This window comes from Loa loa (assembly GCF_000183805.2).
Source record: "Loa loa unplaced genomic scaffold supercont3.98, whole genome shotgun sequence".
Lineage (NCBI taxonomy): Eukaryota > Metazoa > Nematoda > Chromadorea > Rhabditida > Onchocercidae > Loa > Loa loa.
The window spans coordinates 52,402-65,980 of record NW_018108278.1 but is presented as its reverse complement, the minus strand read 5'-3'; the positions used below and the strand labels follow the sequence as shown (position 1 = coordinate 65,980).

The 13,579-nt window shown below is 33.8% G+C and overlaps 2 protein-coding genes across 2 annotated transcripts in view; both read right to left on the bottom strand.

Moving 5' to 3' along the window:
- Nucleotides 1-1,282: 1,282 nt before the first annotated feature.
- Nucleotides 1,283-2,234, bottom strand: LOAG_07967 (hypothetical protein; the record flags this gene model as incomplete). The annotated part of the gene is made up of 3 exons (XM_003143499.1): nt 1,283-1,455; nt 1,638-1,782; nt 2,145-2,234. 3 exons carry the CDS (start codon nt 2,232-2,234, stop codon nt 1,283-1,285), a joined length of 408 nt encoding a protein of 135 aa, XP_003143547.1.
- Nucleotides 2,235-4,686: 2,452 nt separating this feature from the next.
- The window catches only part of LOAG_17588 (immunoglobulin I-set domain-containing protein), a 22,871-nt gene continuing 13,978 nt past the window's right edge, over nt 4,687-13,579 (bottom strand). The window contains exons 14-29 of the mRNA XM_020450248.1: nt 13,319-13,466; nt 12,974-13,138; nt 12,692-12,849; nt 12,313-12,532; nt 11,883-12,056; nt 11,313-11,659; nt 10,945-11,058; nt 9,830-9,990; nt 9,238-9,452; nt 8,727-8,979; nt 7,902-8,009; nt 7,001-7,138; nt 6,244-6,344; nt 5,571-5,805; nt 5,156-5,388; nt 4,687-4,954 (exon numbers count right to left, since the gene is read on the bottom strand). Of these exons, the coding sequence (XP_020306096.1) occupies nt 4,853-4,954; nt 5,156-5,388; nt 5,571-5,805; nt 6,244-6,344; nt 7,001-7,138; nt 7,902-8,009; nt 8,727-8,979; nt 9,238-9,452; nt 9,830-9,990; nt 10,945-11,058; nt 11,313-11,659; nt 11,883-12,056; nt 12,313-12,532; nt 12,692-12,849; nt 12,974-13,138; nt 13,319-13,466 (2,872 nt within the window). The 3' untranslated portion in view covers nt 4,687-4,852. The remainder of the gene's footprint in view (nt 4,955-5,155; nt 5,389-5,570; nt 5,806-6,243; nt 6,345-7,000; nt 7,139-7,901; nt 8,010-8,726; nt 8,980-9,237; nt 9,453-9,829; nt 9,991-10,944; nt 11,059-11,312; nt 11,660-11,882; nt 12,057-12,312; nt 12,533-12,691; nt 12,850-12,973; nt 13,139-13,318; nt 13,467-13,579) is intronic.

The following is a 13,579-nucleotide window of genomic DNA, read 5'->3' as shown; positions in this document are numbered from 1 at the left end:
ATATATATATATATATATATATATATATATATATATATATATATATATATATATATATATATAATAAATAGTTTTTGATACCAATCAATTTTGACTCAAATCTAAGTTTTAATTAAATTTGTTCAAAAATGACTAGCAGTCAATCAAAATGTCCTACTAACAGGATACATGAGCCAGAATATTGCGATATCTCATAGAAATTGAGAAATAAGCCTGAAAAATGATATTGATCAAATTAAGAGCAATTATTTGCTATACTGTATAAGGCAATCCTATAAATGGAACTTTAATCATATTCATAATATAATTCGGGAAAATAATAAAGATTTTAAAACAGAAATAAGTTTACTTTGTTAGCTAAGCATGGAATAATGATATGTGTATGATTGAAACAGAATTCATCCATTATGCTTGCATTTATGTGCTTTACATTTAATGAGACAAGAGCATTAGCCATTTGTGCGCATTCTGTTAGATTATCATAGCACTTTTTATCATCAGACTTGAAAGAAAAGATGACCGGTATAATAAACGACAAAAGAAATGTTTGTAAAATAATTGTCATCAGTTAGTTAATTAGTTGATATACAGAAAATGACAGTTCTCAAAGATCAAACTGAATGTAATTAACATTTTTATAGTGTTGCTAACAATTTTCCACATTTGCATATAAGGCTTCATTATTTGTTCGTTTAAATATGCAAATATGTGAAATGATGAAACTGTTTGAAAAATATCAGCAGTTTTACCTTGCAGTGAAATTCACTTATATTTCAATTCACTTCAGTGAATAGAATTCCTTCGCTTCTTCTTGGCTAATTATTAACAAAAATTTCCTCTTACCTTTTTTTCGGCCAAAAACTTTCAGCCATACACGAAAAAAAATTTTGCTTCAATTAATACATGAAATGATGGGATAATTTACCTGAAATGAACAAACGTTTTTATCTCTTTGTATTTATTTGGCTTATTTCGTTGGAAGAATTTCAGAAAAATTCCTTTTTTTTTTTATTACAGTAGCATAAATTAATGAAAGCTGCTTATTGACTGTGATTACTTATCAATGTTATCACTTCCTGCACACTTTTGACATGTTTTTCTTCTTATCATTTTGCTGACAATTATGTTCGAATTTATCAAGCATCTGTCTCCAATAGTTTTGTTAAATTTGAAATTTGAAAGAGTTGAAACCGTATAAGTTATGTGTAATTTATTTAACAAGGAGAAATGAATGAATTAAATGAAGCAATCAATTAATAATGTTTTATTCAAGGATTGATATTTATTTCATTGATTCATTTGCAAATGGATATGTTGGGAAGAAATAATAGATAGAAACAAAATATGCGACTAAATAAACGGCTAATTTCCGTTTCGTTATTTGGCAGTTTCCATTCAGGACGACAGGATTACTAGTAATCTCAACTTTGCGACTTTTCCACTTTCTATTAACAGCTGCAAATATGACTCCAATCATTATTATCCCTTCAATCGTCTTCTCAGACAGAATAAAACATAGAGGGATGTAAAAATGGTTAGTATAATTAAATTTAATTGCGTTAATTAGTAGCAAACTACCCAAGACAGAACACTATTCTCTAATTTAATTCTCGGATTCAATTTTCCCATTTCCTTACTGGCTTCATTGAAATTTTCATCGTCTTTATCTTCTTCATCTTCTTTCGAAAGGGCCAAATTGGATCTTTTAAGCGTTAGAAACTTTTGACTTTTACAAGACCAGTAGTAACATTTACGAGTTGTTGGAATTTTTTCCACACAATTCTGGACCAATTTACTGGAGATTTAATATTATAAATAATCTGCCTAATATCAATGCAATTTAATTTATGTCAATAATTCAAAATTTCCACACATCTTTGGTGTAATTAGTCCGAAGTTTGCAGTTAATATTATTGGTAAAAGTCATTTAAGGTTGTTGAAAAAAAATGAAATTTGAAAATATAAGTTTATTACTTAAAGCAACTGCTCTGCAGCATATCTGCCATGCTATTATAAACGCAGCTATACAGATATAAACGTAGAATTTTAACTGTATTCATCGTAATTTCCTAAAAACATTTCCCCGTAACCATTTTGAAATACGAAAAAATTTAACAACACTTCCTTTAATTTTAATCTCATACCGGACTACTCTGTTTTGACTGATCATTTTTGATACATTTATGAAGAATTAGAAATCTTTCATGATAGGTAGCACCCGCCTTCTCCTTCATCTGGAAAAATGAATGGCATAATGATATGTGTATGTCTAACACCCAAAATTAGGTACACTTTTTTTTCCTTTTTTTTTCTTTCATTTGGTATTTTATCGCAACAAACAAATAAACGTAAAAATAAACAAAAGGATGGAAAAAGACGTCACATTTGATTACATGATACAAATATTCTTTAAACAGTTCTGCTTCGGACATCGGTTAGCATAAATATTGGTATCACCAGATGGATATTTCAAAATCATCCTATCAAGGATAGCATAAAACGATTTTGAAAATTCGATGAGAATTAGTAAATAAAAAATTTGCATAACTTACTCCGTTTGTTAAACAAGGAATAATTGACTGTGTATAGCTTTCACAGAAATGATTGATATTACTAGAGTTAATCCTACTGATATCCAGAAAATCATTACTACCATTGGTGCATTGCTTTAACAAATCGTAGCATTGCCATGTATGCGCATGAACATCACCAATAAACAAAACATCAAATAAAAGTGTTAAAGGAAAATGCAACATAGCAAATGTGTACGGTATAAGAAACAATTGATTTGAAATGAATCAACCGCTTCTATATATCCTTCCAATTAAAATCTGCACTGATTACTGCTAAGAGTTGAAACATTATCAGTATTGAGTCTTTATTCCCTCTTCGCTTTTTTTTTTTTTAAAAGGAAATACAAGTGAGAAATAAGTAAGACTGGAAAAAACCCATTTAATTCTCATAAAGAAAACAGCGGTAGTAGATGCATACAAATTTTCACAATAACGTAAGATCATCAACAATATAAAAGAGAAATGTTTATTTGCATCAATGAAAGAAGAGAGAGAAAAAAAAAACAAGAAAGCACAAATTATAGGACAGTTGTAATTCTCATCAAATTAAAATTTTTTTTTCTTGATAAAGCATCTCCAAACTGTGAAATTACCTCACTGAACTTCATAAATATTTCTATGGTCTACAAATCTATTGAATTTGTTTACATCTAACAGAAGAAAAGTAAACTAATGTTGAGAAATTCACACGTTAAACTAACGTCTTACACATGAAGTATATGTAATAAGTTTGAAACTTCAACACCATGTTAACAAATATCAAATTAATAGCTCAATTTCTCGAACAATTTTTTACACTTTCTACATGTATGCTTTTTTAATGTTAATTGTAATGAATGAATAATATATGCGAATCAACTGTACAAATCACAAACTATGAACTGCAAATTACCTATGTGAGGCAAGCAATTTCCAAATGCATGGGGAAAACGCTATGTAACAGCTAGGAAGAGACGTGCTCTGAAGGTTTTTTTTATATATCGAAATTTTTTGATATTTTAAATGAAGATGTAATTGAAAAGTCGAAATATGAACAATTCGGAAAACTGAAAGCATTTAACCAAGTAAGGCAACATAATCTGATTTGTTGGCCATTTAATAAACTTAAACGAGACTTAGCCAAAATCAGTCAGGTACATAAGGGTGCAAAGTACATTACTTAAAGGAAAGAACAACAGAATAAAATGAAATGCAACTTTTCAACGTGCTCAAATCTAGACAAGAGATCGCAAAAGTTCAGCTTATTCCTCTTTATCCCCTTATTTCCTATAATAGTTGGGAAATATGGTATTGAGTGAATCTTTACTACCTTTAAGCTTTAACTACTAAATACTAATATTGTATTAATATTGTTCCAATACTGAAACTAATATTGAAACTAATATTTTGAAACTAAGAACTAATATTGTCCTTGATCTTAATGCAAACCAAGTAACAAAACTTGTCATAAGAGTTTCAACCAAATGCAAAAAGAATAGAATAAGGAACTGATATGGATACTCCCCACACACATAGCTATTTCTTATTTCTATCATTCTCAGATTCGAATTTACACTTAGATTTGCTAGAGACTTTGGATTTATAAATTTACAGAACGCACGAAATTGTTCCTAATTCAAAATCCAGAAGAAAAATGAAGCTAGTTAGCTACATATCCTGATGATATTTCAATCCAATTTAACAATCTTAGTAATAACAAATTTCAACAACAAGATTATTTACGTGTATCAGAAGAAGCAGTTCATATTTTAATGAATCCTAATAGAAATAAAACAAAAAAAAAAACAAAAAACAAAATAACAAGACGCAATTTTATATCATTATTTGAATACATCATCGAGAAGGATCAACGAGAATTCGATAATTTTTAGGTGACTGCTACAGTAAAAATTTATCTGCAATAAAAAGGCGTTACGAAGAAAGATGATGATGGCAAAACTTTTATAAGAATGACAAGGAGCTCCAAGTAAAACTACACTAACTTGATTATAGTTCTAATAATCATCCTATCATCCATTATTTCTTTAACTGCATTAAATCAATTTGTCGATGCTCAAAACTATTTCAGTAATCCACCACAAAGAAAAATGGATCATGAAAAAAGTTAATAAAGTGTCACCATCATCAAATGTTGCTGTACATCCGAATTAACATATATCCATTTAATAAAACACACCGAGAACTGAGATCGTTATCGACCAGCTTGCTGAGGAATTTTCGAGAAATTACTGGAAGAGTGAAGACAGCTTTTATATCATAACCAATCTGACAGCACATAGTTATGTTGCAGCGCTGAATTCATGTTGAAGCGCTTGTAGATCATCTATCATTGTATCCAGATTTTCCATCTGGGCATTCAGTTCCTCTGTGGAAGCTGAAGCCTGAAATTTAGAAATGCTAGCAAAATACAATGATTCTAAATTTAAGCATCCTAAGGCCTCACTAATCGACGGAATCGAAATCTTTTGGAAGCATTATTATTGCATTTTAAAAACAAGGGAATCAAACAAACCTCGATTATAAGGAAATAAAGTCAGTAACTCAAAATTTGACCGACTGTTGAAAACAAATAAAGGAAGAACCTGCAATGGTTGCGCTTCAATAACATTTTCACGTTGCAATGTAGCTTTCTCAGGTATCGTACACGATGCATACGGTGCATAAATATTATTAACATTAACGCGCGGCTGTGCAGCTGCACGTCCCACAGGAACATGAGATGATTTTTGACCAATAACAACACCAGCAGGCTTTCCATTTCTAGTACTTGGTGATGCAACTACTAGAGGTCTAACGACATGTGCCATTCGTTCACCTGAATATATCTATTGATGGCAATTCTGATGTTTAGTTAAATTAGAGAAAGGCCGAAATATCAGGTATGGAGCAGCAGTAATTAGTTAAGATCTGAGGGAAATATGGTGCTGTCGCAACAAATAAACCAAATAATTAACATCCAATCAGTTTAGTCCTCTTTCTTCTCCAAACAAAACACACCTGATGAAGGAGTGATTGGTGGTGGTGCTCCAGCAAGTTGTGTAAATGATTTCAATGGATTTGAACTGACAGAATTTCTGCGTAAGGTCCGATAACCATCGCTGCTGAGCAATTGCGAGGGTGGAGCAACGGGCGGCCCTTGGTTGGGTAACTGAGGTGGAGGTGGGGTTGATAAGTGAAGTGCCTGAGACGAACTATACGTCGAGCTATGGTCAGAAAAATCGATTTTAGCTACCTGAAGAAAATAAATTTTCAACATTTTTTATTTTCGAGCCTAAATTAATATTTGTGAATTCTCAACTGAATTCACATTGAATGATGCTACTATATAACTGGTTTAATTATACCGCATGAACCAGCCTTGCACAATACAATGTGTGCAAACTTCATGGAATATCCAATTTGGCAATAGGATAGCGTGATCTTAATCTTATCTTCATGACTTATATTGGTTTATATCAACTTGACTTTAGTTCACTTCAAAAGTGCGCAGAGCAGATTCCACGAACTATTCAATTTTGCGATATCTTTCTGCATGATTTTCTAAGCAAGAATAATCTTATTACTGACTTCCGTCTGCTTCAAATATCCTTTTCTTCATGAAATAACGAACAAATTAAAATGTAAGAAAAAAATCCAGAACTATACATTCTCTCGAAACAAAAAATAACACCTGATGTCGGCCTGTATTTGTGTAAACAATTTGAGGAGTTCTTTGTCGTCCTTCAAGACTGGTCGACGACTGATGATAACTTCGTGTTAAAGTACCATTACCTGAGTTTAGCGCTTACTGAAGTATTAGGAAGAAATATGAAAATTTTAACCGGGAGCTATGAACTATCAAAATTCATTTTGCTCAAGAAAAAGTGCAGTGTACCCATGTACTCATGAGAAGTGATTAGAAATAGGAGTGGAAAGAGAATTAGTGCTATAATTTCTAGGCATTTTTGAATACCTGCACTATCCATACAAAACAAGTACTGAACAAAACAAGTACCATGCGTTAAATCTTTAAATACCCTTAAACAATATAGCAGGGTTGCACGAGAGCCTAGCTAATTACTCATAGAATGGATCTTTGGAATTTAACAAAAAATGCTATGAATAGCTGACAGTCTTCCCAACTTGCAATCACAATTCAGTTCGTTCCATAAGATCTCATCATGAGTATCTCAGGTATTAAAAATAGAGAGAGATTGTAGTACCACTCAAGTGAAATTTGCAAGTGTTTCATGGCACAAATTTTCAAAAACATCTAATGAAAGAATTGAAATGGAGAGAGATATGAAAGGAGATGACCATTTTTAGGAACTTGCAGCAAGCAGTGTCAAAATACCCTCCCGCAAAGCAACGAATCGCACATTAAGGCGAAGTTGATGCAGTAGCACTATTACCAATACGACCACACTTACAATTACCAATTACAATACCGGGCAGTGGATTCTGTGACATAACGGCATGAGTGGAGATTAATTCTGCTTTTCCCACAGGCCGCCGTCGCTGAATGATACCATCATGAGCCGACTGAGTCATCCTCGCTTCAATATATTCGGGATCGGTGAAGTGAGCTGAAATTCGGTGACCTTCCTCGGATGGTTCATCGTGAAAAGTGTACGACACATTGAGAAATACAAGTTATGGGGTTCTGTATCACTTGCATTACAGAGTTTTGCAGATGTGGTTTGCATGCAAGCAGATTGAATAACATCACATCGCACTAAAAAAAGACATCACAACTACACTGAAAAACATCATAATGCTATGTTGACATTATATGTGCTTTTATCCTATGATCAAATCATAACATGCTAAAACACTAGCCTTCCTAACTTGTAGTGAAATTGAAGCATGCTACAAGTGCTTAACATTCTGTGTGCACATATAAAATAACACATGAAATGCAAAAAACTGGAATATTAAATTCAATCGACATGTCACCCCAAGTTGCTACTTCAGTTATCTCGGTAACAAAGAGCTAGAAAAGGTAAAACCATGTAAAAACTAAAACGGAATTGTAAATTAGTTAACAAAGCTCAAAAAATCCCATCAGTTAACACACCATTCGCTAACATGTTACCTAAAATGGGATTGCCATTCGATCATATTAACTGAGGGATTAAAAAACTCTGAATACATGTGTGAAATACGTTGTGAAAATATGTGTAAAGCAAAATGAAGTCAAAAAGTGTACGCTGGTACACAATTTAAAATAAGAAAAAGAAAAAATTCTGCGGCAACAAAGAATGAAGGTTGAAAACAAAATGAAATTTGACGAAAATACGAACATGGAAAAAAAAAATCGAACTATGCAATACAAAAGCTAAGAAGCACCTTGGACAGTAAGATATTGAGATCGTGGCGAATCGACCATTTCAATTACATCACCGCAGTGATTTAAATCGTTTGACGATGTTGCAAGAGCGTCTTCAATCAGATCCTCTATAATGATGCACATTCCGGTTCCAGTTAAGAACATGCGGATTTTAAAATGTCCGGGATGAAGGATCTATTGATCTTAGCCAATCAGTTGGTAATTATAGAGTCAGAAACTTAAAAACTGACGTGATTTTATGACTCCAATGACTTAATAATGCATCAGAATAGGATGATGCAAATATTGTCATATATACAATGGAAGATTACACACAACAGATACTCGCATTAGTTCTAATTCATAACGAATAACAAAAAGTAGGAGAAACTGTAAGCGATTTTATCATGCGGCATTGCTTCAATATTGCAACTACGAAATTCGATCTACTACATTGAATGATGATAATATGCAACGCAGTAGATGTTTTGGCCAAGGTTTACAACTACAGGAAAGAGAGTACGTATATCACTGGATGTAATGTTCAATCCATTGTGAAAATCAAGAAGTTATTTTCTCCCAATCACATCAAAATATTTGTCATTATTTAAGCTCCATATGCCAACCCTCTTTAATTTTACCGCCGAACCTGCTTACAAATGGAACAGCGAACAAAATCAGCAAGCAAAAAGCACATACGAATAAAGCAACGTACACTACTGACAGTTAAGTAGCTGAAAAAACAAAACTAAACATTTAAAATTAATCAGAATTTGATTGCATTTGCAATATGTCTTTTTCAAAAGACAAATTGACTTAAGTTTTTAAAATAGCGTAAAAAGTACCCGGCTCATGCATTTGGTTTCCCCCGTTGTGATGATTAATCCATAAATCAGGCGGCCCTTTGCCATTTCTCGTTTGTTTTCTTCCACGCATATAGCCTGATGCTGTTGATTTCTTGCTTTTCTTTGATCTCACATACCAAATCACAGTGATCAACAACATCATCAACAGAACGATGATTGCTGCCATGAGTGCCAGATAAACTGGCGTAGAAAACAGCGAAAGGCCGGGGCTTTCCAAATCAATGTCAACACTCTGAAATAAAAATTTCCGAAAATTTTTTTTAAAATACATGAATAATGCAAAGTTGCCAGAAAGTAGTTTTAAGTCAGGAACCATCCTTGTACTCAGAGCTATCACAAAAAGGTAAATCAGATAAACAGAGAAGTTTCTGAGAATAAAATTAGTCTACGAGTATTGTCGGGTAACAATTCCCACATTTATTGCAACCTTGAAATGAGTATTTGCGTAAATAAATTCAAAGATTTAAGAAAAAATAATTTCAGGACAAACCTGGAATATCCGCGGTGATGGTGCACCAGGGACAAATTGTAATGTTGGAGACAACGGACCATATCCTTTGATATTACGCGCTTGAACTTTAAAGAAATATGTCTGTCGTGGCAACAAATTGGTAAGTTTGATTGATAAATGGTCACCTTTTACACCATCCAGAACCCAGTCCTTATCCGGTGCATCCGATCGATCTGCATAATACACCAAATACTCTGAAACAAACAAAATTTCCCAAAATTTTAAACTTAAAAACATCTAAAAGATATGTGACTTCCAACAGCACATAATTTGCGACTGATACAACTAGCTTAACTTCCAAATTTTTGAGACAAATTTAAATTATGAAAAACGCTTGAAATATTATGACAAGAATCCAGTTGCTAACCAGAACATTTCGACATTCTGCTTGAGGCTAATATAAACAGTTAATAAGCAGACTGCTAACAACTCGATCATTTAACATATAAGTATATAAACAAATTTAACAGCAAAAAAGAAAAAAATTGCCCAGTAAAAACTAAAATTTGTAATGCAAAATGCCAAGCAAATATATTTTTAACAGTCTCCCAAAATATGCCTAAATCCATACCCTCAATATCGCCATTAGCATACTTAGGCGGCTGCCAATTCAGTATCAGTGTTTGTGGATCACCATCAGTTGGCTGCATGATAGTCAGGTCACGTGGTGCACTAGACGGTGGTGCTGGATATGTCGAATTTACTGCAGTCATGGACCACATGGATGAGGATCTTCAAAAAATTCTCTTTTCAACAAAATCTCTACCATACTCCAAACATTTTCATATTACATTTTGCATCGTAATACGAAGCCTCAGTTATGCTGTTTTACAACATGGTTAATGGAAATAACCGAATTTCCTTCATGATTAGCATGACACATTCATCACTGGCTTCTCTGATGACTGTTATGGCAAAGGATAACATAACTTTTGGAATGAACTAGCACTGCAAAACTACCAGACAGCACCGATACCGACTGCGTCATCTGTTCACCCAAGCAACGCAATTTTGGACTAATTTTAAGACAAAGTGGAGATTTTATTGAGATATTTATTAACTTTACTGAAAGTTTCTGATCACAATCCGTAGATGATATACTGTGATAGATGATACATTATGATTCTTCTTAAGATTGAAAACTATTTTATTACCTAGTTCAGAATCATTTTTATGAAATGCGACTAAAAAGAATTTGGACCAAAGGTGATACCAATGTAGGACATGATTTCAGATTTATGCCAGAGTCTTAAAAGACTAAGAGCAAACATTCCTAGCTGCTTGAAAAACGAAAATATTAGTGGCAAAATGATAGCAAAATGATCGAGAAGGCATGTTTTGGTCGGTAGAATGGCAATATCCAGTAATTTTATTATTAACAGTTAAAATTATAATCGAATTATTATATCGACGAAATATATGTTTATTTGTATGTTCAACCTACTAAATTTCAGAAGTTGGTAATCACGTCACTAAAAGCTTTTAAAATAATCTTCGGAAACGACTTCTTTAGACCAGAAGGAACCATTATTTGAATTAAACAATGATTCTATTCGGCAAAACGACTGCAACAGTAACTAATTAAAATCGCCCGAGTAATACACCAAAAACCGAAATAGGGAAGAATTTAGAGGGAAATAAAACTATTTTCAACTATAATTTTCTGAAATATTATGAAATTCTTACTTTCCAGCATTCACTCGCACCGCAAATTCGTACTGAGTATTGGGCCGTAGTCCATCAACAATTACTTCAAGTTCAGATGTATTGATATAACGTCGCTGTCCACCATTATCAATACTAAAGTAAAAGCTATTATCAAGCTGAATAGTAAAATGGGAACAAATTTTACTTAAACAAGTACCGTTTATCCATTTAGTCGTTTATAAAGCACCGATTTCTCAGGACTTATAACTTTAAATTGACCCCAAAATCTGTTAGATAGATGTGGGGTGACAAAAGCTAGTTTACAGCTCATAAATGTATTCGAAATGGTAAGCTTGAAAAAAAAAGCCTCTTAAAAATGATTCGAAAAATATGTTGAAGTCACAAACCTGGAACCATACCGTACAGTGTACTGCCTTGAATAAGGCATATCCATTTCAGCATCAGTCCACGCTACTCGGATCGACGATGACGAAAGTGTCAACGCCCTAACACCAATCGGTGTTTCACTTCGCCCCGAATCTCTGCTATTTTGTTGTCCATTTGCGATGAATTTAGAATCCGGAGAAAGGGTTCGAACTGTTTCATAGATTGGAAAACCATTTCCTATCATATTGTACGCACGCAACGAAATCACGTAATCACGGCCCGGTCTCAAGCCATTAATCGTATAAAACCGTAAATTTGCTGGCACCTTCACTTGGTCCACGTCCGGTATATTGATTCCCCAACCAATCTGAAAATTTTGCATTTGTCGGATTCTTCAGCCTGCTACAGAGTGAATTCATTCAAACTATACCTTTTACACGCTGCAAAAAAATTATACCTTTTACAACCTATTTATATTTGAAAGGGTATTTTCCAATCTTCGATTTTCCATACTTACTGAGCAAATAATACCGCAAAGCCAAATCTCGTTGAAATATCAATAATCCAGCATACAATACATAAAAACTAACTAGGTAGCCACGGATCATAACACTATCATCCCTAGGTGGCAGCCAAGAAAGCTGAATTGAATCCAAAGATGGCTGAACTTTCAACGAGAGTGGCGGCCCTGCCACTTGTCCTTCGTCTTTGTCTTCTAACGGTGTATCAACATGAACCCAATCCGAATTTGGACCAGATCCATTCTGAAATGTTACGGGTAGATCATAGCAACCATCTTGGAACATGGTAGAAAATGTTTTCTTTACTAAAATGAAAATAATTTTCTCTTACCGGTTATAAATCGTTGCCTACCGAACTACTGATCAGAAATTTTAATTCAATTACTTTAATGTTCAGTGATATTTTGGAAAGTCTTCAGAAACTTTGCAAACGGAAAAATGTGACAGTATTTTTGTTGTTCTCACTTGAAAGTTTCATCTACAAAATTCAGTAAGAAACCTGGTTAACAGCCGCAACTCGAAGCATATACTGTGTACCAGGTTCGAGACCTGACATAGTGTATGAACTGTTGTTTCCATCAACCACTAAGGTATTGCTTTTTGCACCACGCAACCTTGTTTTATACTTTATTCGATATCCAGTCAGTATACCATTCCTATCTTCTGCTGATAATGATGTCCACTGTACAAGGATAGAGGTAGTTGAAATTGCTTCAGCTCTGCAAGGTAAGTTGTAAGAACTCTGTTCAAATGTTCATTTACGATTTTTATGGACAACCTGGATAATTAAACAGCACATAAATAAAAACAGAACTATTAGGAAATGTACCACCTGGAATCAAAAGTGGACAATACTTTGAAGGTAACACATAATATACCTAACATCGCTAGGAGGCAGTGACGGTAAATCCGACAGTGTTCTTACAGTAATTGGTTCAGAGCTTAGACCAGCACCATTTACACCTTCTGCTTCCACTCGAATAATATACTCGACATATTTCTCCATGCCATGAAGAGTATAAGACGTCTTTTTCATCTGAAAATAAGATCCCATTAATGAATTCTCTTTCAACACTAAGAATAATGAAACCTGTCGACATGTTCTTGGCTGAATGAGTATTCAATCATTCAAAAGAAACAAATCAACGGTAAAAACAAACCACAATCTGCGTTTCCTTTTCATTCGGTTCATGATTCTTTCGGATATAGAACAATTTGTACTGTACTGGCTCAGGTCCATTCCCGCCTGGTGGCTCCCAGGATACTTCAACAGTTTCCGGACTCAAAGCCGTGCCGTGCAGATTTTTCACTTTACCAGGAACTGCCTAAAAATTTCCAAACTCCTTGTTTCATTTTAAAAGTTATGATTGTGCTGAGAACTTTCCAAACGGGAAAAATACATCCTGTGATACTAATAAACTCATGATGGTACCTTAAGAACCAACTGCACCCATACAAAATACCTTTTCGTCTTACCAAAAAGAGTGACCCGTAAAATAAGAAACCTTTTCCTCTGTCGTCGTAATAAGAATACGTGTACTTGACTTCCCCATACCCGCTTCATTTTCGGCAACCAACCGGAAAACGTAGGTAGTATTCGGCTGTAACGGAGTCACCGTGAACGATGTCGCTGACGAGTTCAGCATCCGTTCCCTGAATTCAACCCGCTTTTACATGTTGCGAAACGTTGAAAATGCACAAATAAGGTTCCAGAGAAACGTTACTGTTATAATTTCAACATAAAAAAACAGCAGAAATTAATGATT